At 36.7% G+C, this 22815-nt stretch overlaps 1 protein-coding gene across 8 annotated transcripts in view; it reads left to right on the top strand.

Moving 5' to 3' along the window:
• The window catches only part of TCF12 (transcription factor 12), a 162498-nt gene that overhangs the window by 97325 nt on the left and 42358 nt on the right, over positions 1–22815 (top strand). For all 8 annotated transcript variants that reach the window (XM_051629004.1, XM_051629002.1, XM_051629001.1 and 5 more), the window contains exons 8-9: positions 10214–10349; positions 13378–13430. In XM_051629004.1, coding sequence (XP_051484964.1) covers positions 10214–10349; positions 13378–13430 — 189 coding nt within the window. The remainder of the gene's footprint in view (positions 1–10213; positions 10350–13377; positions 13431–22815) is intronic.

Genomic DNA, 22815 nt, shown 5'->3' with positions numbered 1-22815 from the left:
AAAGGTATTTATAGCACATCACACTTCTAAACATGGCTGCTTCAAAACAAGCCCTTCCTGATCTGCAGGTGTAGTAGCCCCAAGCAGCAGCATGGCAGCACAGGTCTGTAGTTGCTCCTAGGATGCTTTGCTAAGATTTTAACAATTCTGACTTTAATACAAGGGCCATTGTATTAGACAACTACTAACATGCTTTTGTGGCATTATATGTCGAAGGATAGTGAGCACTAGATGTCTGGTAGAAGATGAAAGAAGTACTGGACAACTGTGTAGATCAAATTTATTAGGTGGCTCTTTGTAGGACCAGTGAGGACTTCATAGTTTCTTCTTGGGTAACCTGCTGTACATCTGAAGTTTGCATATGCAAGCCCTCTCACAGGCATTCAGAGTTCTGAAGTTTTCATTTCTTTCTGTAGGAATTCTGTTCATATCCTGAAACTTTTTTTATTGCTTGTGTCTAAGACTTCTATCCCTGCTTGGCTTCCTTGAGAGAAATAATTAGGCAGCTATTCTGTGTTGGGGATGTGCCATCTGCTCCAGTGATATTGTAGTGTTACTGAAAAGATGGGGAAAAAATCCCAAAACTCTAATGAAAGGATTTAAATTAATAAAAAATGTAAGTAGCTAATATTAAGAATAATTGGAAATAGGCGTATTTAAACCACACCTAGGTGGTAGACAGTAGAGGAAGTAATAGTGTGGCAGAAGAGATACTAGAGTATGGATAATTCTCTCTTTGGAGAATCTTAGGCTGAACCTTGTAGCTAGTGTGTCTTGGATCCCTTTGGGCACTTTTTTTCTTTATTTCAATATTTTGAAACTATATATTTTTAAAATAATACATAAATAGAGAGTAAATGTACTCTTCAATGTAATTGCGTAAAATAAGGAAAAATATGTATACAGTAAACATGCTAATTATAAAAAGCATAGGTGGTATAGAGGGACTACTATTTTGTAGTGTAAAAAAAAATAAAAGATGTCAGATTGCATCAGCTATGGACTTACAAGAGTTTTTCTTTTTTCTTTTTATTATTTTTCCATCCAATATATCTGTTAAACAGCAACAGGAAAGCTCTTCCTGCTCCCTGCTAGCAGTATGTTTGAAGATGATTTAGACTAATCTTTCCAATGAGGCAGAAAAATGTATTCTGGGCCTTTCTTATCTATGGGGCCTTAGACTACAGACTGTGGCACCAGTTGCTTTTCTTCCTTCTTCACATAGTTTTAGAAACAGTATGGAGAACCTAATTCCAATTTAAATCCAAGTAGTACTGAGTTATTGAAGTATAAACAAATTAAGGCTTTTAAATGTGTGAGGTTTTAAAAATCAGTATAACTTTAAAGCTGACAAACTGAATTTATTTTGTAAATTTTTGTTTTTAATCTCCTGTTCTTTGACACCTTTGATATCAAGTGTCTCCCCAAAGCAAAGTTTTACAGCTGAGCTATCAATCTCTGGGAAACAGCTTCTAGAGGAAAAGCTGACACAATGCTAACTGAAGCAGGGACTCTGGATTCTGCCAGCTGATACTATCTGAAAAGGTTGAGATGGGGAGAGGGGATATATAGTTTAAGGGCAGATGGAATTTCCAAACTTGAGTTTATTTTGCTTTGTTTTACTTCAAGTAAAATCAAACAATATTAACTTTCTCTTTATTATGATTTATTAGAAGTGAATCACTTATTGTGCTATTGGGAAAATATCTCCTGTCTCTCAACAGAAAAGAAGCCTGCAGAACCTTTTTAGAAAGTAAAAATGTACTGAGCACAGGCTAGATTCCTTTTTCCAGAGCTGGAGGTGACCACCTGAAGTTAATCAGGGAAGACATACCCCCAGAATGAAGTGGGTAGCAGGTGTTAGGAATTAGTTCTAGTTGGGGGAGAGATACTATTTATAAAAGGGAAGCAGTTCTGCAGGGAATCATTTTGAATGGCTTAAGCAGACAAACTGTTACTTGTCTTTGCCCTTCTCTCTCATACTACTTGGGGTTGGCTTCCTCCTAATTTTTTTAAATTTTCTTACCTCCTTTTAATTTTTTATTGTATTTAAGGTAATTAATATACTGTAAATCAATATACGTGTATATATAAAAAATATATATGTAGTATCTTACACATTGCTGTGGAAGCCTGTCACACCATAGAGTGCAGATACAATTTCTTTGGCCAATTACTATTTGTCTGCCACTAATCTTACTGCCTCAGAGCTGGGTGCTTCTCAGTTACAAATTTATGGTATGACTGGAGGATGGAGAAAAAAATGGCTCAGTTGTTTTCTCCCAGCCATATCTGTCTGTTTGAATGACCTGGATTGCCCTTTGGATTCTCTTGAAGTGTTTATTCTTTCTATCTATAAACAACTTAAGATGTTGAGCCCCCATTTACCTTCCTTTCTTACTTCACAGGGAAAGAAAGTCCTTTCCCAAACTTTGCATCTGCACTGTTTACTGGTTGCTGCCTGGGATGGGCGAGGAGAGATTGTAGCTTGAGCAGATTTCAATGGACAAAAAGAAGCACAAGACAGATTTGCCATTTTGCTTCCTCTTCTGTGAAACTAAACCATCCAGCTTGCACTGGTTTAGTTGTGTTGGGGTGCTTTGCAAGATGATAGTGCTCCTAATGCCACAGATTCCTAAAGAGCAGGGAGAGAAGGATAACATATATCAAGGGGAGGAGATAGTAGCCTAAGATATTTACTGGGTTTGTCCATCCATTGACAAGCATCCTAGTACTGGACTTTGCTTTCACTAGATCATATATGAAAATGTGTGAGTCCTCCATGTTAAGTCCTAACAGTTATCTGGTTTCTATATTAATGACAGTTTCTGAATTCTATTACCTTACACATTTTCTAACTTGGTGCTTTGAGCAAGTGAGGTTTTTCTCTTGGTGGTGTGGGAGGGATGCACAGCTTACATACCAGACACATGAAACATCCTGCTGATGGTCTGAAATATTTTGAAATTATTTTACTGAAGATGTAGAGGAAAAAACAGATGCAAGGATAGTTTGAGCTTTATAATATCCATTATAGTCTAATTTCTGTAAATAAGATTGAGCATAACATCTTTCATTATAATGTTGACTTCTCATGCTCATGTAATCATGGAGAAAAGCAGGAAGACTGGTACCAAAAAAATTAAAAAGTAGTTGAGTAACCCCTCAGCTGTTTTTCTTCTGACATTTTGCAGTTCTCTGCAAACCTTCTGCTTTTGTATAATCACAGTAAGGAAGCTGTTCAAATTACTGTTTTCATAATGTAGCAAAAAGATTCAAAGGCAAAGGGAGGGGAGCCTGACCTGTAATCACAATGCTTAGTAATGTCTTCCTAGGATTCAGTCAGCAATGCAAAAATACCTTGCCTGGGGGGATGAGCGAAGACAAGCTGAGCCAGCATAACCTTGGGGATTGGAGACCAAAAGCAGCAGGGTGCTGCTTTTAGAAGCTAAGGCAGAATTTGTAGTTTTGCCAATAAGCAATATCAGAGCAGAGAAAGCCACTACTGCGAAGGAAAAGGGGCACATTCAAAAAATACATATCAGTTTGGTTTTTTAAAGCCATTTAGATGCAGAAGGAATGCAAAAATGTTTCCTTCCCTTGACGTTTAATCTTTACTCCTCCCACTGCTTAAGAAAATATATCTGGAATGCTGAATAAACTGCTTCCTTCTCTCTCCTCTCTCCCTGTGCTCAGTTTGTGTATTTACACACAGAATTATCTGTAGTAGTAGATTCTGCTTAGGTATACACCATTGAATAAGCAGCTCATGGTCATCCAGAAAAGCTGTGGCTTAAAAAAAAAGAATTTGTTGATACCTTGATATTGTTCAGTGTTAACATTAATTGGGAAGACAGTAAAAGTAAATGTCTGTTACTTTGTTTATGATGTTGCATCACTTGAGTATTTAGTACCCTAGGTAGCTGTTTTTGGCTCCAGTGAGCTAGATTAGCCTGATTACACTGGCAGGATGCAGTTGATGGATGACTGTCATTATCTTCTCAAACCTGCATGACACTTTAGGTATAGGAGATGATAATTAAATTTTTAAGAGACTACATTGAGATTGTAAGATCTGAGTATTTTTTTTAAACAAGGAATATGTTTGCAATTATCAGCATGTTGTTAGAGATCCTCTCCTGAGATGTTTTATTAGCAACCCTTGATTTCCTTTAAATTGATCAAGAAAAAATGCTCAAGTTATCATATAACACTTTCAATGTTGTTTTGGTTTTTTGTTTTGTGGTTTGTAGTTGTTGTTGTTTTTTAATTCTGACACATTCCTCCTCCTGAAACAGACCAGAAACGTATCTGATCAAATCTATTGGTAATGGTTTGAAGATGTACAGGTTAGCACAATATATTTAATGAAACCTTGTTTGAGACAAAACACTAGAGAGGAGCATAATTAATCCCTCATTTTCTGCCAGTTGCTATTGATTACTCATTCAGGGTCCCTTTGTTCTCCAAATGGTAACGCTGTATTTCACATTACTATTTGATGATAGTCTCAGGATGAAATTCTTTAACAACATGCTGATAATTGCAAACATATCTCTAAAATTTAAATTTTAAATGAATTTACATCATATGTCAGTGTTTTTCCAAATTCAACTCCTATTTTGGAGTGCGTAGTCATTACAGTTTCCAAAGACTGGAGACCTGAGTAAAATTCAACTCCTTGTATCTTGGTTATATTTTTGGCTTAAACTGCATGACTTGGAACTTGGGTGAATGGTCTTTTTGCAATCCAAACCTCTGTATTAGTATCTCACAGAGGAATTATTTGTTAATGTTTTAAATTTGTGCTAGGTTTTCCTTTGCAATCACAGTAACAGTGTATATTACCTATGTGGGAGATTTTGCAAGTTTAGCATAGTTTGACTTCTCAGTTTTCTTACATTTTTTTAAAGTAGTGCATGCAAATTGTCAGGTTTACCTATATGGCAAGATGTGCAAAATATTAAGACACATTATATAAATGCTCTAAGCCATCTGAATGGCTCACATGTATGTGAAACTTTTGCTCTACCCAGTGCAGCATTTCAAATTTACAGTAATGCAAGGAATGCACTTACTGTCTGCTCTGTGTAATTCTAAGAAATTGAGAAGTGCCAAGTGGGTTTGTCTACAACCAAGTGTCAGGATAATGGAGGGATTTGATTGAGATGAGTGCTATTGTTACTTTAATTTGGCAAAATAATGTATCTAAGCTCTCAATTTTTAACTAAATACTTAATTACTTTTAAAAAAAAACTTCAGGCATTTTTTCTGCCTTAACTAGGGACAGCCTGACTACTGGGACTCAAAGTAGAAGTTCTTGGAAAAGGAAGCTAATGGGAAAATAAAATCCAAAAACAAAGCCAAAACAAGCTAGGAAAAAGAAAATCTAATTGAGTAATTTATTTGGGGGGCAGGGCCTCTTCAAGATCTAAGTTTGCAGTTGGTAAGTTGCAACTCTCATTTCACTGCCAAAGCAGCCTGCCTTATTATGCCAGCACAATGTCCCTGTCATAATCAGTTGTATATAATGGGCTAATGCTTTTATTCTCAACTGTATTATTCTTTTGATAGAAAATAATGAATAATGTAAAGGCACACAGTTGTATTTGGATAGGACTATCGCATAGTTTGGCTAAGGCTACACTAGGAAATCTGAGTTGTTAAATTGTTTGCTAATAAGTTTGCATTTTAGAAATGAATGTGAATGAGATTTAGACCAAGAAGCATGAAGCTAATATATTTTTTTGAAAAGGGAAAGCCTTATATATATTAGTTAGTGCATGGAGTGTTTGCTAAAAATGTTTATATGTTTTGCTGGGTAGCTTGTCTGTCCTAACTATATGTAGGCTAAATGCTGGAATACTGCAAGGAATATTTTATAAGGGCATCTGTGGGCCTTTAGTTGTCCACATTTCTTTTTTTATATCAAAGTAAGAAAATCAAAGAACTGTTTACCAACATATTAGAATTCAGCTGGCTGATGTCCTAGAAGTTCATTGAAGGCAGAGCGGTGTTTTGGCATGAAATTGTATCTTTTGGATTCTAAACATTCATAGAGTTGAGCTGAAAAAGAGAACTTCCAAAGTAGTCAACTCTTTCTTACTTTTATGCTCAAATTTTTTGAAAGACTCAATTAAAAAACATTTTAATATGTGTTGAACAAAGAGATTTTTATCTCAGGCATACCATTTTGGTTGAAGCTTATGGCTGATTAGCTTGTTAGCTGGAATGGAAGCTGACTGTGTGTGGACAATGTGTAGCTGCAATACCAAGTTACTTGTGTTCTGTGACAAAGGTGCATAGATACACACTCCCCCATATGTAGATCTGGTTCTTTTCTCTGTCTCACACTTGCAATGTTTGAATAGATTACTCCCTTGCAATTCACTTCTTCAGGCATTTTTCTATATGGTGGCCCAGTAAAAGCCTTTATTTTTTTGGTCAGGCCATGCTCTTTCCCCAAAGGCTGTCAAAAATGTTTCTTGGTTTTGCTGAAAGGGATATATTTGAAAAGTAAAACAGTCGTATTCACCTCTTGTTCTCTGTTCTCTTAAGAATCAGGCTTGCTGTGCTCTTAGTTGATAGTAATAAAAGTCTTTCTTATGGTTTCTTTTTTCTTTTTTGATTGGCTATTGAACACACATCCTTACGGAAAATAATGCTTTAAATAAACTTGTTTATTTTGAAGCTGAAAATATGCCTTATAAAATTCAAAGAGGCAAATTTTTAAGGGTGATGCCTGTTTATTTATAACAGTAATGCAGACAAGACTTGGCAGCGTCCAGGAGAATAACCAGTCATTGATTATTCTTTAGTAATTGGATCTGTGCTTGGCAGATGAGGTTCGGAGTGAGTGGGAACCTTCTCTATGGAGAGCGCTGCAAACTCTGTGTGTGAGGGATCCGCTTCTGCGCAGGGACCTTGGGCACTTAGTCAGGAGAAGCCTGGTGATGATAATACAAAGCTTTTTTGTTATCCTCAGTGGTATTTCTGTATTCCTTTCTTTATCAGATGCCCTCAGGAAAGGATCAGTCCTAATCAATATTGCTTCTCAATTGGTTCAGACAGGCAGAAGAATCAATAAGCTGAACTAATGACATCTATTTTTATTTTCTCTTGGAAGACTGAGGAACAATAATAAAATTTTAAACAGATGCTTCACATGATTGTGGGAATGGTAGAAGAGAGTTGTGTTTGTTGGTTTTGTGGGTTTGTATTTTTTTAAATTATAATTAAAAATAATTACCCAAACAATATAGATCAGCAAACTTCTTTAGAGTGTGTTGCATAGCTTGAGATTTACTGGGTATGTGTTATATTACTTATACATTGTGTTGTTTTAGTAGTCATACTGCTTTGAAATTCAGGGTCTGATGAAACTGTCAAGAACTGGAATGCTTAGGACAAAAGCAAGGGAGGCAAATGTCAGGAGGGAAAGGTTGGAGGTTAAGTCTGGAAGAGGTACACACACACACACACACACACGCCTTTTGGAATGGCTTGGCAGAAGTGAATTTGGGAGTTTTTACTGGAGTTTTTTAGTCTTTATTTTTTGGTCACCTCCTTCCCCCCCTCCTTAATGAATACAGTAAAAGAGAAACTAAGTACCCTCCAAGTCCTTTTAATGGCGTCATCTGTATGGATCCCTTGCATTTCGAAAATCAGTGCCAGTGATCAGGAGAAGCTGGGGGGGAGCAGGAGGGATTGTCCTTACAGTGAATGAGACGTAGTTCCTAATAGCGTTTGACAGCTGCTCTGACTGAGCAGGGCTTGGACTAGATGACCTCCAGAGGTTCCCTGCCAGCCTCAGAGGTTTTGGGATTCGAAGAGTGGGATCTTGCTTTGGCTACTTTCTTCCCTTCCCCACAGGCTCTGTGAAGAATTTTTGCTTTCAGCCTTTGGTATTCTTGGGCTCAAGGTCAAGTCTTGGGTGAAGCGCAGAACTGATATCAATTTTTGGATGTTGTTGATTTGAAGGAACAGCTTTTCACAAAACATTGCCCGGGTTTCCTGCAGTGTTCACTCACACTCTAATAGATTATTAGAATAGCAACTTTGCTAAATTCAGACATATGCTATGTAAGCCAGATATACTGATAATCATAGTGTTTCTGCAAAATAATCAACTGTTTGTCAAAGGCAAAATTAGCAAATCTTGAAACAGTCTACAAGCAGGTTCCACCACACACACACTTATTTCCTGTGCACTTTTTTCAAAGATCACCTCACTCCTTGTAAGGCTCTCTCATTTCAATACGTTTAATACATCTCTGATGTAAAGATTATTTTATTTTAAGAGTAAGAATGAAGAAATTTAGTTGAGGGGAAACTTTTTATTCTTATGCCTTAACATTTTTAATCGTTACGAACTTTGTTCTTCAAACTGTGTGATAGATTTGTAAGACATAGCTAACACTTCTGGATCTTCCTTCAGTTTGTGACGGCATGACTCTTTCACATCCCCCTCTTTTCAATTAAAAGATAAAGATTTTCATGCTCAAATTAGCTACCAGACAAGGAAAAGAGAGAAATTTCAGCCGGGTTACGATGCAAAATCACTTATCTGGAGAAATGCACTTGAGGTTGTTGCTTGTTTTATTTGTAGTCTGTAATTTTACATGAACTCTGGGTTTTCTGCAATCCCAGTGCAGTACCAGTTAGAAGGGGTTTGGTGCTTCACTGAGAGCCAAGGTAGCCTCACCTTCCACAAGTCGTGAGACAGCAAGAACCAGCTTGAACAATATAACATAACCTGGAAAATACATGTTTATATATGAAGGAGGGCACATACACCTCAGAAAGGAAGGTGAGGGGAGCCAGGAGCCGCGGTGCATTGTGCACATATTGTTGTGGGCTGACAGAGCCCTTGAAGGCAGCAGTGCCAGAGTGGTTCCTGCTACCTCCATCCTGCCAGCACGTTTGGCAGCCTCTGGGACCACTGGGAATATGTGGTCTTCATCCTTGAAAGCAGTTTGAGAGGAGGAGGAAACCTGGCTTGGGAGCAGTGGGGTCAAAGGAGAAACTTCAACTTGGTAGTACTTCAAATTTGTTTTGGTGTAAAAGTTACCCTAGTCAGCAGTTTCTGTCCTGGCATCCTCTGATGATGGAAAGGGAGCGGTCTGAATGTGGGCAAAACACAACTGCTGTCCTGCCCTTGGGCAGCCCTGCTTCACCTCCTTTGGAATGGGGAGACTGCGCTACATCATGACCAAGTATGAAGACCTCAAATGACTTGTTTTTGAAGGCTGCTGGTTCCATGGTGACCTTTAAAACACTACCTGATTTTGCAAATACTAAAAGCAAAGTGTGTTTAGTGATGTGCACGATGGAATGGATGCTGCTGCATGAGGAAGCTGGATGCAACAGCCAGGAGTGATGAGGCAGTAAATGCATTTTTACTGCTTGGTAGTAGTATGTTTTCTGTGCAAAAAGTTCTGTGGGTTTTGCTCTAAGCATGGGGATTTTTAGACTAAAACAAGGCCAAGCACAGTATCAACCATGCAAAAACTGTGTTACCATAAATCACCAACATTCATTTCAGTTTCACAGAAGAAACCCAAACAGCATGAGGCCGAACAATATATAGTGCACTCATTAAGTCTTAAGAATAATTTTGTATTCACTGCATAGAAAGGGTAGGGTTCAACTACATTGGTGGTTTGAAGCTTTAAAAATGTCATAATTTTTATGTCCTGTGCAGAAAGCTAATATTTTATCTCTTGTCTGCATTTTATATTTTTGGACAATTATTCCATGTTTTTATGAATGTAATGTAAGTCTGGATTTTTAAGTATGTGCTAAAACCCAATGTCACACTATAAACTCTTAGCAGTTTTTATCATTTATGTATATATTGTATAATAGAAGAGGTGTTACATTGCAAACTGAACAAAGTATTATTATTTTTGTTTAGAATTTAAATATGAATTGATTTCTTTCAGATGTTTTAAACTGAAATGTTTACTTTTTCTTTTTTTTGGAGGATCACAGCCAAACTTGCTGTGCCTTTTCCAAATTATGCTATAGTGTATTTTCTGAATAGTAATTTTTAAAAGTCCATGTTTGTGGAACTCTAGGACCTGCACTGGAAACCCAAGAAGTTGTGATGAACTCAAAGAGCAGCATGTGTGGTTAATAGTTTGATAGCCTGGTAAATCAACAACTGAGTTATTCTAGAGCTTAATTTTACTTTTCTGTTTGTATTTTGCAGTCTAGTCTGCTTCGGTCAGATATGGGGCTTGGAAGTCCAGGTCAGCTGTCATCCTCAGGAAAACCTGGAACACCCTACTATCCGTTTTCTGGCACAAATCAACGCCGAAGACCACTTCATGACTCACCAGCTCTTGGTGAGTAATGTAGACAGCTTTAAAACTTTTGTTCATGATGCATTTCTGCAGACTTTATTAGTTTCTTTGACAGTTCATTTTACGTTCTGGAGATTGCTCTGTACTGGCCAAATTACAGCAAACTGCTATACAGAGATAAACTGGAACTCTTAGCATTTTCTTTGAAGCGCTAGTTTGGATTCAACACTGGTCAGTATTGCTTATAAAACAAACAAGAAACTCCAATAAACCCCTTAATTGCAAAAGCAATAATGACAGATGGATAGGAGCTGATGACCAGCTGAGTGCCCTTAACCCATGCCATCATTAACTCCTGGAAATGCCTGACCTTGAGGTCATTACCATTATTTAGTAGGGGAAAGACACAAAGGGGAAACAATTATCCTTTTATATGCTAAAAGTAACTTTATTCAGGGCAATATATAGTTCATTGTAATTGGTTCAACATGCCTTTAAAGTTTTTAGCAATTGGAAACTAGTATTTAATGCTAAAATCAAACCTTGCAGAATAAGCAGGCAGGAACTTGTTTAAAATAGTTATAATCTTATGATAGTATTTTTTTCTGGATATACTTAGAGATAAATAGAATTTTCCTGCTTCGTCTTAGTGGTAATATTTCATAGCTCTGAAGACTTTATTGAATTAGGGAATCAAGAATGAGCCAGCTGTTCTATAGTTTCTGCTATAAGCTATTCTGAATAATTAGGTGTGCGTGTTTTTAAAGAATATTTTGGTACAAAAAGACAGACTCTAACCTGATATTCTAGTTTAAAAAAGACCATATTGAAGTGTTAGCATGTTGTGTCACTAGGATTACTCTAGTTACATGCTTGGCTTTTTAGTGCTTCTCATTCTGTATAGCACTTCTCTGCCGTAATAAAAACTTGTTGTTTGGAACCATTTAACTTTACCCAAAACAAGCTTTCATCAAATGTAAGTTGTTTCTTGTAATAGCTTTAGTATTAACTACAACTGCAAACTTGTTGGGCATTAAAATAGTAATGAACATGCTTGAAGTTGTTTTTTAAATTGTTATTAATAGAAATACAACTTTGGAACTCTACCTATATAGTGTGTGTGTATGCGTTTATTTTAAAATACCATTGTTTAAGAACTTTTAAACTTGTTGTCAAGACAACTGCCATTTAATGGTTGTTTCCTCATAATACAAGAATCAAAGACAAGTTCTTCAGATCTGTTTCAGAAGAGGAACAGTCTGAGGAATGTTCTGTGGAGTTGTTTGCCGCTGTGTTTTAACTTTAATAGAAAAGAGTTGGGTTTTTAATTATTATTGCTAGCATTTATAAGTGTTAGCCCCACTGAACCTGTTTTAGTGAGAAACTACTGTAACAGTAACCTGCTATGGTTCTGAGTAACAAGGGGGCTGTTAGAGCATGACTCTGGGTGCTGGACAGAGGGTGATACCAACATGGGCAGAAAGTTTTTGGTGTGAAGCAGTCATTGAGTAATCCCAGACAAGATTGTCTCGTCTCTGTTATATTCTTGAATATGTTATTCAGTTAGTTTGTTGTGCAAACTGAATAAAGTTTGCAAAGTTCCAGATATTATTAAATTAAACAAACTGAAGCTATGTGTGGTCTTTTCCAAGTAGTACTCTAAGTATTTTTTCTATTTGAAAGAGAAGTTCAAGAGGTTTAATTAAACCTGTTAAAACTGGTAACAGGATGCTATTCCTCGTTCTGTTATGTCTGAGTCTGGGGGACTGTAACCTGGGACATGGCAGGTGGTGGTACATCTTATGGGAATGTTTTTGCAAAAATGCCAGGAAAAGGAAGAACACTTTTATCTCAAGCCATATTTCCAATGGCTTGAGAAAGTATGTCTGAATGTTATTTAATTTTTTTTTAATGGGACAGTTAAATGTTACAAGACTGCTGTGACAACTTAAAGAGAAGTTGAATTGTGGCCATTTTATCCCTGAGAAGGAGTTGCCTGACTGGGGTCTTAACCACTCTTTGAAATTGCTACTGAAGTTCACTGAAACTAACCCATGTTCCCTCCTAAGGTGACTGAGTGCAGTGTAAATACCTCTTCCAGAAGTCCTTTAATTTTATTTTTGAACATACCCTGTTGGGAATGATCAGAGTAAAGATATCCAGCAGATATTCTTATCTCACCTTTATCTTCTCATATCATAAAATTGTGATTAAGTGTTCTGAATGAAAATAGAAAAATAGGAATTTTGTATTTTAATTGAAGACTCAGTCAGTCAGCATTAGAACTGGTAATCTTGCCAGATGCTTGTCTTCAGAACACCAGTTAACTTCTCATTTTCATGCATACTGTTCAGATTCATTTTATTAGCAGCTGACTAAACTGGCTCAGATTCTTGATGTAGGTAGTGAAATTGCTCACTATCTTTGTGATGTCACAGTAATTATTAGTAGAAGGAAGCAGGTATCATACTTCCAACTTTACTATTATATGCAAATTTGAATTGTATTGCCTTTATTAAGAAAAGTAGTTAGGTCATTAGATTTGCTGTTGATTTACAATCTTTATTTACAAACCTGTAGTTTAAAAGCTATAGAAATTTACATCATGTTAGTATTTTTAGAGTATAAATTATACTTCAACATGTCATCAGTTCCTTTTTGATAGTTCTATTTTTACTTTGACATGTAGAAAGCGAAAGCATTTCTCCTGCTATTCAGCCCCATTTTTCTTCCTTATGTATCTCAAAACCTTACTTGGTTTCTTAGCAAGTGTGTAAAGGGCACCAGTGAACCTTCAGTGTTAGTGTTCTTAAGAATAGCTGCTTTCCTTATGGAAAGAATTGAAAGTAATTAATTAGCAAAGCTTTATTCTGGGGAAGAACATCAGTATGTTATATATTGAAGCACACTCTTATTGATGTAAAAGACAAATTTCATTGGCACAGAATAAAAAAATGCAATAAATGGGAAAATGTGAAATCCATTGTGGAAATAAAAAACTATATAGCATAGCTGTTGTTTTTCATCTGTAACATAGATACTTGATGGAACATTATTTTTCTGTGTACAGATCCTCTACAGACAAAGAAAGTAAGAAAGGTGCCCCCTGGTTTGCCTTCTTCTGTAAGTACCACGTTTTTTACTTATAGTAAGCTAATGAAGCTCAAATTGTGCTCTCTTTACCTGATACACATGCAAATTGCTTAACCTTAGCATGAGGAAATCTATGTGCTGGACATGAACAGCTAAGCTAGGTAATTGGGAGTGGTTCTGGAGGACTAAATACACAACTGATGTGGAATTTTTAGATTTCATAAGAGTGATTTGTAGCTTGCTCATATGCTCCTACCCACTTGTCCCTGTCATTTGAATTCCTCCCTTGGGAAGAGAGCTGGGCCAGGAGCTGTCAAAGAAGATCTCCTGTACAGGTCTTTTGATGTTTAATTAGTCATTATGTTGCTGAACAGGAGGACAGACAGAGATTAATAGCTGAGAATCTTAGAAATTTACATTTGTAATAATCCCAGTGGAGCTGAAGACATTAAGATTCGGAGGACATGTACAGCTCAGCTTGCCTCAGTAGGACTGAGGTTATTAATATGCATAAATCACCGAGTCAGATGTTCATTGTGAAGCCCTGGTGGATTTTAAAGCCTTCATTAAGCCTTTCCTAACTTCAGCCTAGCATCAGGAAAGCTTTCAAGCAACTAGTTTGTTGATCCCTCTTTGCTTGAAAATGTATCCTTCGAGAATAAAGGGCTTTGATGAAAAAGGTTGGAAGGGTTTTGGTGGAAAAATCATTAATGGCTGTGATAATCTAATGCTATTGGGGTGTTTTCTGGTATTAAATATCCTTTATTCTTAAAAGGAAGAAAATTGTTTATAAGTGAATCTGCATTTTAAAATCCACGTGAAGTGAAAAATCCCCAGTGAAGTGAAGGACAGAATGATTTTTTTTTTTCCCCTGCTCAGAACAAACAGGAGGGGAGGGGGAAGCTGCGCTGCCTTGCGGGGTACATCTCTTTGTTGTGTAAATGGATGTTGGGCTTTTATTTGGCAGTACTTAACACATGGGCGCAGGTGCACTGGGATGAGTCATAACTCAGAGCCGGAGAGGCTGAATAGAACATACTGCACTGGCAACAGGAATATTGTGGAGGAAAATGGGTCTGATCTTTTTATTTCGTATTAAGTCTGAAGTATGGATGGTGTCTTCTAGCCCTTGCATCTCCCCTGTTCTCTCCTCCCTCACTTCCCCTTCTCCCTCCCCCTGCTCGCGGTGATATATACAGAAACCAGGATCTGAAATCCTATTTTAGCCGTACTTCCAGATGGAGCTGCGATAGTACAGCTAGCCTGGGGCAGCTGTGCTCTGAACCTGCAGCCTACCTGGAAGCCAGGACTGCAGCTGCAGGCACTCTTAAAAGCTTTTGCTTGCATAAGCACTTGGGCCCCACTAGAGGCTGAATAGCTGCTTGATAAACAAAATGAACACAATGCCTCAAATCATTATTCCCGAGGCCAGGAATATTCTTCTCCCTTCCCCCCTTCCCCCAGTCTCCCCCCTCCCTTTTTTTTTTTTTTTTTACCCCTTCAGCAGCAGCTAAAAATAGTTTGGCAATTTACATTTTAACAGTTGCGTGTTATGTGGGGTGGCTTTACAGTCTAGCAGATGATTTTTGCTAGATTAACAAAAATATATTTAAAATGTCAGAGAAGCTAAAACACATAGCAGTGCAATTTTCATGTAATTTATTACTGTAATTCTAGGCGAGTAATAAAGCTTACATTACATATTTAATATTTAGTAGTGTCAGCCAGGTAGAGATTGTTTTAGCAAATGAAAATTTTCTCTCGTTTCTCTTACCAGGCTTTAATTTTAAGAAGCAGTATTTTTCAAATGGTTTTAATTTAATTCTTCTTCGGTGAGGAGAGACAACAAAATGCTGATAAATTTTATTTGTATTAACACTGTACCAATCTGTGCAGTAAAGTGCAGTTTCTGTGAATAATCAATGCACTGCTGCACTTTTTAAGTACCGTTTCTCTGTTTCGGTGCTTTCAGTGCTGAATAAAGCCTTAAGGTAAAATGACATTTAAAAAAGTTAGACTAAATACTATGTGTTTGGAAGATGACACAAAACTAAATTTCACTGAGTACCATAGGAAATTTAAATTGAGTAGATAATTATGTAAGTATTGCTTATATTTTAAATATACCTTGGTAAGAAGTCAGAATGTTTTGTGGGAAAGATAAAAAATTATTCAGCTGATGTGTTGTGCAGAAAAATGTAATTGTAATATGGAAAGTCACAAGAAAGATGATACTTAGTGTTACTATAAAAATCTTTGACTGATTTTCCAGTTTCTAAAATAGTTTTCTGCAATGCTTGTGTTAGTATAGAGTTACCATGTCAGTGGATACTCAACATTAATTTAATTTACTAGATAACCCTAATTTAGTAACAATCTTTTAAGAATTTTTTTTTTTAAAATCTTCCCCTACTTTTTTTTAATGTTTCGATTTGCATGGTATTTTATGCAATTACTTGCTTTGAGATTTATCTTTCTTCATGTGTTCTTATCAGGGCCTAAAGTAAAAATAATTACAGAGAAAAGTGCTAATGAATTCTTCAGTTATTTTCTGAAATGCAGCTCAATCTGAACTTGTCCTTTGACTATAAAAAATAAATGCACCAGGCAAATGCATTTTTAAGTTTCCCTGTGGTAAGTTGCTAAGTGGTGAGTCATTGCCCAAAACATTTTGAATGTTGACATGCAAGCTTTTATGTTAAGCTACAACTACTAAATTTAAAGCCTTCTGGGGAGCATAGGAACTTAAAAATCAGTGGTTTATTTTTACTCACTGTAAGCTCAAGGCAGGTTTGAGTGGACAGAAACATTATGATGTGCTGTTTGTATTACAGCAAGGGGGGGAAATGATGTTCACTGAGGTACATTACCCTCAGAGATTCATTCAGAACTGTTCCGTTCCTGAGAATTTTTCTGATTATAAGAGTTACCTTAAGTAAGCCAAGAAACATCATGAGAGTTGAAACCAGTAAGTAATCGGTGGGGCTGAGTTGGGAAGAGCAGAGGGTCAGGGTTTTCAAAGAGCAGTTCAGTCTGCAGTGGGGGAAGAAAGAAGTAAGGCTCCCTGGAAATGCACGGGGAGATTGCCATCTAATTATGGATGGGCTGTGAGCAGAAACATACTATTTACATGTGTAGTGAGAATATATTTCAAACTAATATTTATGATTAGCACCACAATCAGTAACTATCATGAGGTCATAATTCTAAGAAAAACAGTATGAATATCTATCATTATTCTATTGCCATTTAATTAGTTTTGTATCAGAGAAATAACCTGGAATACATCATGTCTGTTGATTTTTGCTACAGAAAAATCTGCTGTGACATATAAAGGGGAAAAGACGTGATTATTTTCTGTGTAATGCCATTTCTAATAACTATTTTGAATATTTTAGACTTGCCATAGTACCTCAGATTCTCAGTTTAATATTAAACTTTAGATTGCCAGTTATTGAATAAGATATTTTCAAATGAGTATTTTCTAATGCCAGAGATCTCTTTTTAACTCAGACTCATGTTTTTCAATACATTAAAGACAATGTGTAGCTTGATCATAGAGGTTTCTCATATTACCTCTATAATGTGCATATAGTCCATGGGTGCTAATGTATTCCAATAATTCTTTATGAAGCAAAACTAGAGAAAACTTGGTTTGCATGCATAGAACTACCTCCCAAACATTTCAGGCACTTCTCTTTCTGTCATTATGTGAGTCTCTTAAGACTGAGCTTGAGAAATAAATTACAATAACTGTCTCAAAGATACCAGTGGTACTAGAATAAAAATTATAGATCTTACTCCTTTCTGTGCTCCCTCTTTCCTCCACCCCTTCCAAAGGGTGAAAGGAGATTATTTGAAATGTTGGAGTGGAAAGGACCCAGCCCTGTGAATACTCCCAAAGACAGCAGTGGCTCGACTGATCCTTGCTTGATCCTTGCTTCTGGTGCTGTACTGTGTTTTAGAAGGCAATTTCAGAACAAACTGAGCAAATAAATAATTATGGATAATGCAGCAGAGAACTTGCTATTTCTTCCTCATGACTCAGTCTTTCATATTCCCTTCTGCTTTATGCTCATTCTTTGGTCACCTGTTTCAAAGGATAAAGTTTTTAGGGACTTGCTCTATGCTCTTTTTTGAGTACCATGTTCATCTGTGAGCTTGAACAAAAAGCAAGTGTATAAAACAACCTAAATTGTGTCACAAACCAAGTAAAAGTGTTTACTTGAGATTTTGTATTTATTCAAGAAAAGACGGCCTTGATATGAAATCTATCTGAAAACAGTAGTAACCTCACGTTATAGCATCCCACTGCCCTTTGTCATAGGAGGACATTTAGCTGTCATTAAACAACTAAGCAGTCTATTGCAAAGTCCTGCTGTGGGAGTTCAGATCAAGTTCTCACTGGATTAGGGCGAAGGTACTTACAAAACCCTCTCTTAATAGCATTTTTTTTCTTAATGTCAGTCTTAACTATTCTGTCATCTGACTGTGGTGAACTATTGTGAAGTGGCTTAATTGAGGGATCTTCTCTCTGAAAATGCTGCATAGACATATGTGAGGGATATATAATAATATTGTCAAATTATTTGCACTTGGATTCACTGGACATATTTGATTTTAGGAATTTTTCCAAAGTATCAAAATAACCATACTAGATGCTCTTAAATTAAAGTGTAGATCAGCATAAAAGAACCTTAATTCTGTGCATAGTTCTGAAACTGTTATCTCAAAAAATAACATGACTGAATTGCAACTTGTGTAATTTAAGGAGAAGTTATTTGGAATTGCTGCTACTTCTGCTTTACCTCAAAGAGTAATGTGCCCATTATTATAAATTAGTGTGGTGTTTTGTAACAAAGATAAGGATAAAAGCTTTTTTGAAGACTGTTTCTTAATGTCTTTTGCTTGATAATACTTGTGGCTTTGGTGGGAAGGCTTTTAGACTCCCTAAAGTGAGCTGGAAAAGTAGTGAGCAACGTTGCTCAGTAGTTGCTGGACTTTTACATGCTGTTGAACTCAGATGTTTCCTTTCAGTTGCTCGCTCAGCCCAAGTATTGAGTGGTTTGCTTTGCCTGTGACTGCAGTTTGTTGGAAATGGGCAATACAAAAACGCTTGCTTTTTTGAAATAATGGTACTGAAATTAAAGCACCGCATAATCCTGAAATGAAATTTCAGGTGAAGATGTGTATTTACATGCTGAAGGGAGGAAATTGAATCAAATTATCTCTTGTGTTAGTGCCACAGAAGTTCTTGTGATGTCAAGACTTACAAAAGAAAGCGAGTTCTGCAGTCTTGGAGATTTAGTTATGGGATTTCATACCACTTGCAATGATAGCTAGGATTAGTTGTTACAGCGTTTTTTCTTTCTGTAGGGAAGCAGTAGGCAGATTCCTAAGTGTGGATGACAGAAGGATTGATCATTTGGCTTTTGATAGCTCACTTGGCTTCTTTTCAAACAGTTTTTGCAAGCAGCAAGCTCGAGTACAGAAGAAAGGGAGAGATGCAAGGAAGTACATGCTGAAGTGCAAGTAGCTCTGTGCATTTTGACATGCAATGTTCTAAAGCCTCTCTGACCCTGAATTCTTTAATAAATTCGAAAAGTGTGCGTGTTACTTATGTTTTAGGCTGGGCTCAGGTTTTGACTATGGAGCCACCTACAGGGAGACCACACAAGTGCAGGTGGAACTGCATGATTCTGGCAAGGGGAGAAGGTGAAAAAACCACTGTACTTCAGTAATGAAATAACAGTTAAATGCTGCGAAGGCTGGACCAGCAGAGGGACCCCTTAATCACCTTTTTCATTTTTCGAATAAATCTCTTGCCCATATTGAGCTGATGTGAAAAGGTTTGTAGTTCAGGTAGTCTTTGGCAAGTTTCAGTACCACAACTGTGCTAATTAATGTCAGGTTTTAAAATTCTTTAAAGGTCTGTATGCATTTTTAGATTGGGTAGGGTTTTAGCACATTTTGGGATGTTGATCATCTGGCTTCTGATGGGATAATTTATCACCTCAGGATAATAAACATGTTTATTTGCTTTTTAATGCAGATACAGGTGGTCGAGATCTTCATATAGAGGCTTGTAAACCTCAGGTGCTTAATATTTTCAGCAAAATCATAAAGCTTCCTGAACTTGAGCAATACTTTATTGAAGTTGTATTTGAAGACTTTGAAACAAGTCTTAAAACCTCTGCAGATTGTTTTGTGTTTAATTAAAAAACATATGATATACAGCACAGTTTTCCTCATCCTTTCCATTCTAGCAGAGTATTTCTGTAAAAACCAAAACATTTTAAATTCAATAGTATTTGGAAAACTACGGAGAAACTTCCTAGCTGTAGTTTCCAGGGTTAGGGTTTTTTAATAAGAAACTTTATTTTTTACCCATATCTCTCATAGGTCACTGAAGTTTTTTACAAACAAAACCCAATCAACAACAAAAAACCCAACAACCACCTCCAATCCCCAAAACCCTTGTAATAGTCCTAGGTAAAAGTACTGCTTAGCAATTAATATCAATTTCATTAGTATTTGTCTGTTCTCTGTCCCTTCAAACTGTCCCTTCTTGTTAAATGTGAAGTTAAAACCAAACCTTTGGAACAGGAAAACTACTAAACTATTTTAGCTTATGCATAGATGAGTAAACTAGTTTGCTTAAAACATTTTCCTTCCGGTACTGTGGGGGTTTTGCCTATGAAATTTAGTGCACTGGGTTATTATTACTGTCTTCCATTTGGTTAGGCTGCTCTGTCTCTGCTGAACAGCATGCTTAAAGGCTGGTTAACAACAGAAGGCTATACTTCCAGGATTTTAAAGAAACTTAACTTTTACTTAGCTAATTCATGAAATAAAGGGTGGCATAATAAGCAATGTGCTTCCCCCTTAAAGCAGGCAGGTTTGTTTCTTATGCCTTGAAATCCTGTCTATTCTAACAGCTTTGTTATGCACGATGTTCAGTGCATCCTGTATTGATGATCCTAGCTCTGCCTTGCTATAGTTAATACTCATAAATGTTTGGTTTCAAAATAAGTTAAATTGGGAGTTCTAAGACCCCTACATTTTTTTTTCTGAATTGTTGCAAGATAATCAGCTTGAAGTTACTTTCTATATTTTAATTAGCAGCAGGTTGTTCAGTATGGATATAATTTTTGGAGTTTGGTTTTTCTCCTCTATTCCCCATTCTTTGCCTGTATTTCAACGGGTCGTCAGTTGCAGCTGTCTCTCCTGTTCAGGTTCCAGTTTTCTTAGAACTGGTAAGAACTTTATCACATGTGAACTTCTGTTCCTCTGTCAAATGTGGTTGAAATTGATAATAAGTTACAACCGTGGACCGGGTGGGGAGGAACGAGAGACTTCTTGGGGCGGTGGCCTTCGCCTTGTTTTGAAAGGTAGTGGGTTAACCTAGCCCCTAAGAAACTAAATGGAAATTAGTAAGAATAATAGAATTGGTGTCCCTATCAAAAGCAGGCTTGGGCTCTTACCAACTTACCATTTATTCAGCAGGACTGAAGCCAAATCTCTGTGAGGAAATTTGTGATACTTGGGTTTACACATCACAGTTGTTTTTCTTGGTGAAAAAGGAACTTAAATTTCTAGTTGCACATATTTAATTTTACAGTTTTTTGTTATTTGTCATGTTTGGATAGACCCATTTGAAATAATCTGTGATAAAAAGCAGTAACTTTTAAAAAGTATTTTGATATTTCAGTCTTGTTGTGGAATACATTTGACCAGAGAATGGCTCCCATCCATTCAGACAGATAATTGTATTTCATATGGTTTGGTTTTAATTTCTCTGGATAAATTGTTTATTTTTTATAAATTCAAATGGTGTGTTACATATGCTTATTTTGTATTTGCTTTGTGGCTCGGACAAGTTGGACAAAAATGTAATTCACATAAAAGTTTGTTTTCAGGGAGGTGTCGTTCATTCAGAAAATATCTTAGTTTTAATTCTCCTACAGGTAGTTTGGTTTATTATTAGGTCAGTATTTTGCTCTGCATCACATTTCATAATCTCTTTACATACTTTAGAAACAGGCAGTTTATTGTTTTTGACATACAGCACAGGGTCATGAGTGGAAACAATTCAGGCTACAAAGTGCATGTCAGTTCAGTGCTCCTCTGCTGACGGCATGTCTGTCTGAAATCAAGTTTAAAAAATTGGCCCTGTCTCCAGCTGACTTGTTTTGTCAGGCTGAGTCATAAGATTAACCCTTGACTTGTCACCAAGGAAAAATGGAGTAAACAACTGTACCCAGTACAGTATCGCTGATCCATCTATGATTCATTTCACTGTAACATGATTCTCTTAAGAAAACAAATTTCAGAGCAGCTGTTGCTTGGCTTAAATGGGGATTATAAAAACTGCAACCACAAAACAAAAACCTACTTTGGACTTCAAGAGCTTTTGGAATAGTTATTTTGTAGTAGCTCCTGCAAACACAGAGTTACTGGTAGCAACATCACAATTTCTGTGCAGTCTTTCCAGTTCTTCCATTTTAGATTCCTTTTTCATCTGTTCTGGTGAAAGTAAACTCCTGTGGGTTAAAGCTTGATATGCTTGGTGGAATTATGGTTTGATCCTACACGGTGAATCTGTGTAGCAAATGCCCTGTGAGAAACAATGTTTTTGTACAGTAAGTGTAGAGCACAGTGATAAATTTAAAATATTGTACATTAAGATTTTATTCCCACCAGTGTTACTGAGGGTAGGACAACCAGTTTCCTTTTTGGTAAAATGAAATTGTTATCCCTTTGATTTGTGGGGAAGTAACTCATGAGCAAATTCATATATTGACTCATTATGGAGGTACCAGTCTTTGGACTAATTTGTCCACAAACAGACAGCATTTGCAGGGGCGTTACTCAGTTTTATTGATCATATTGTTACTGCTGTCTTACACATGTGATGGTGAGCAAAGTCAATTTTTTCCTTGTACTGATAAATGTTAATTGTGTTAGTAAATATTACTGGCTAATATTACGTGTGTATTCGTCATTACAATTGCGCTGGACAAGTACAGCACAGTTGTGATACAAAGAAGCCCCCCTCTCAATGCTACATGGTAAACTAAATCTCTTTTCTGCTGCATGTTTCAGCAGTTTTCCAATTCCTTGGATAGATAATGCTTATTGTTTGAGAGGGGGCTTGATCATGCTCTTCATCTCAAATACAAATATTTTGAAAATTGAGCATTTATGCATGGAGACACAGCAGTTACAACTATGTTGGTGATGATCTACTTCAAAGAACTGACTAGTTACTCCGGAAGTATTTTTCATTATTTAAAAGTTGGTGTGCTTGAATTATTTGGGGGGGGGGGGGAAAGATTCTCTTACTACTTCAACTCTTGCAAGCTGCTGAAAGCACCTTTTCCAGTGTTTAGACTTTTATTGTTATGTTGTACAT

Source organism: Apus apus, chromosome 10, assembly GCF_020740795.1.
Source record: "Apus apus isolate bApuApu2 chromosome 10, bApuApu2.pri.cur, whole genome shotgun sequence".
In the NCBI taxonomy this organism is placed as follows: domain Eukaryota; kingdom Metazoa; phylum Chordata; class Aves; order Apodiformes; family Apodidae; genus Apus; species Apus apus.
The sequence above is the reverse complement of the archived record's forward strand: the minus strand, read 5'-3'. Positions and strand labels throughout refer to the sequence as shown.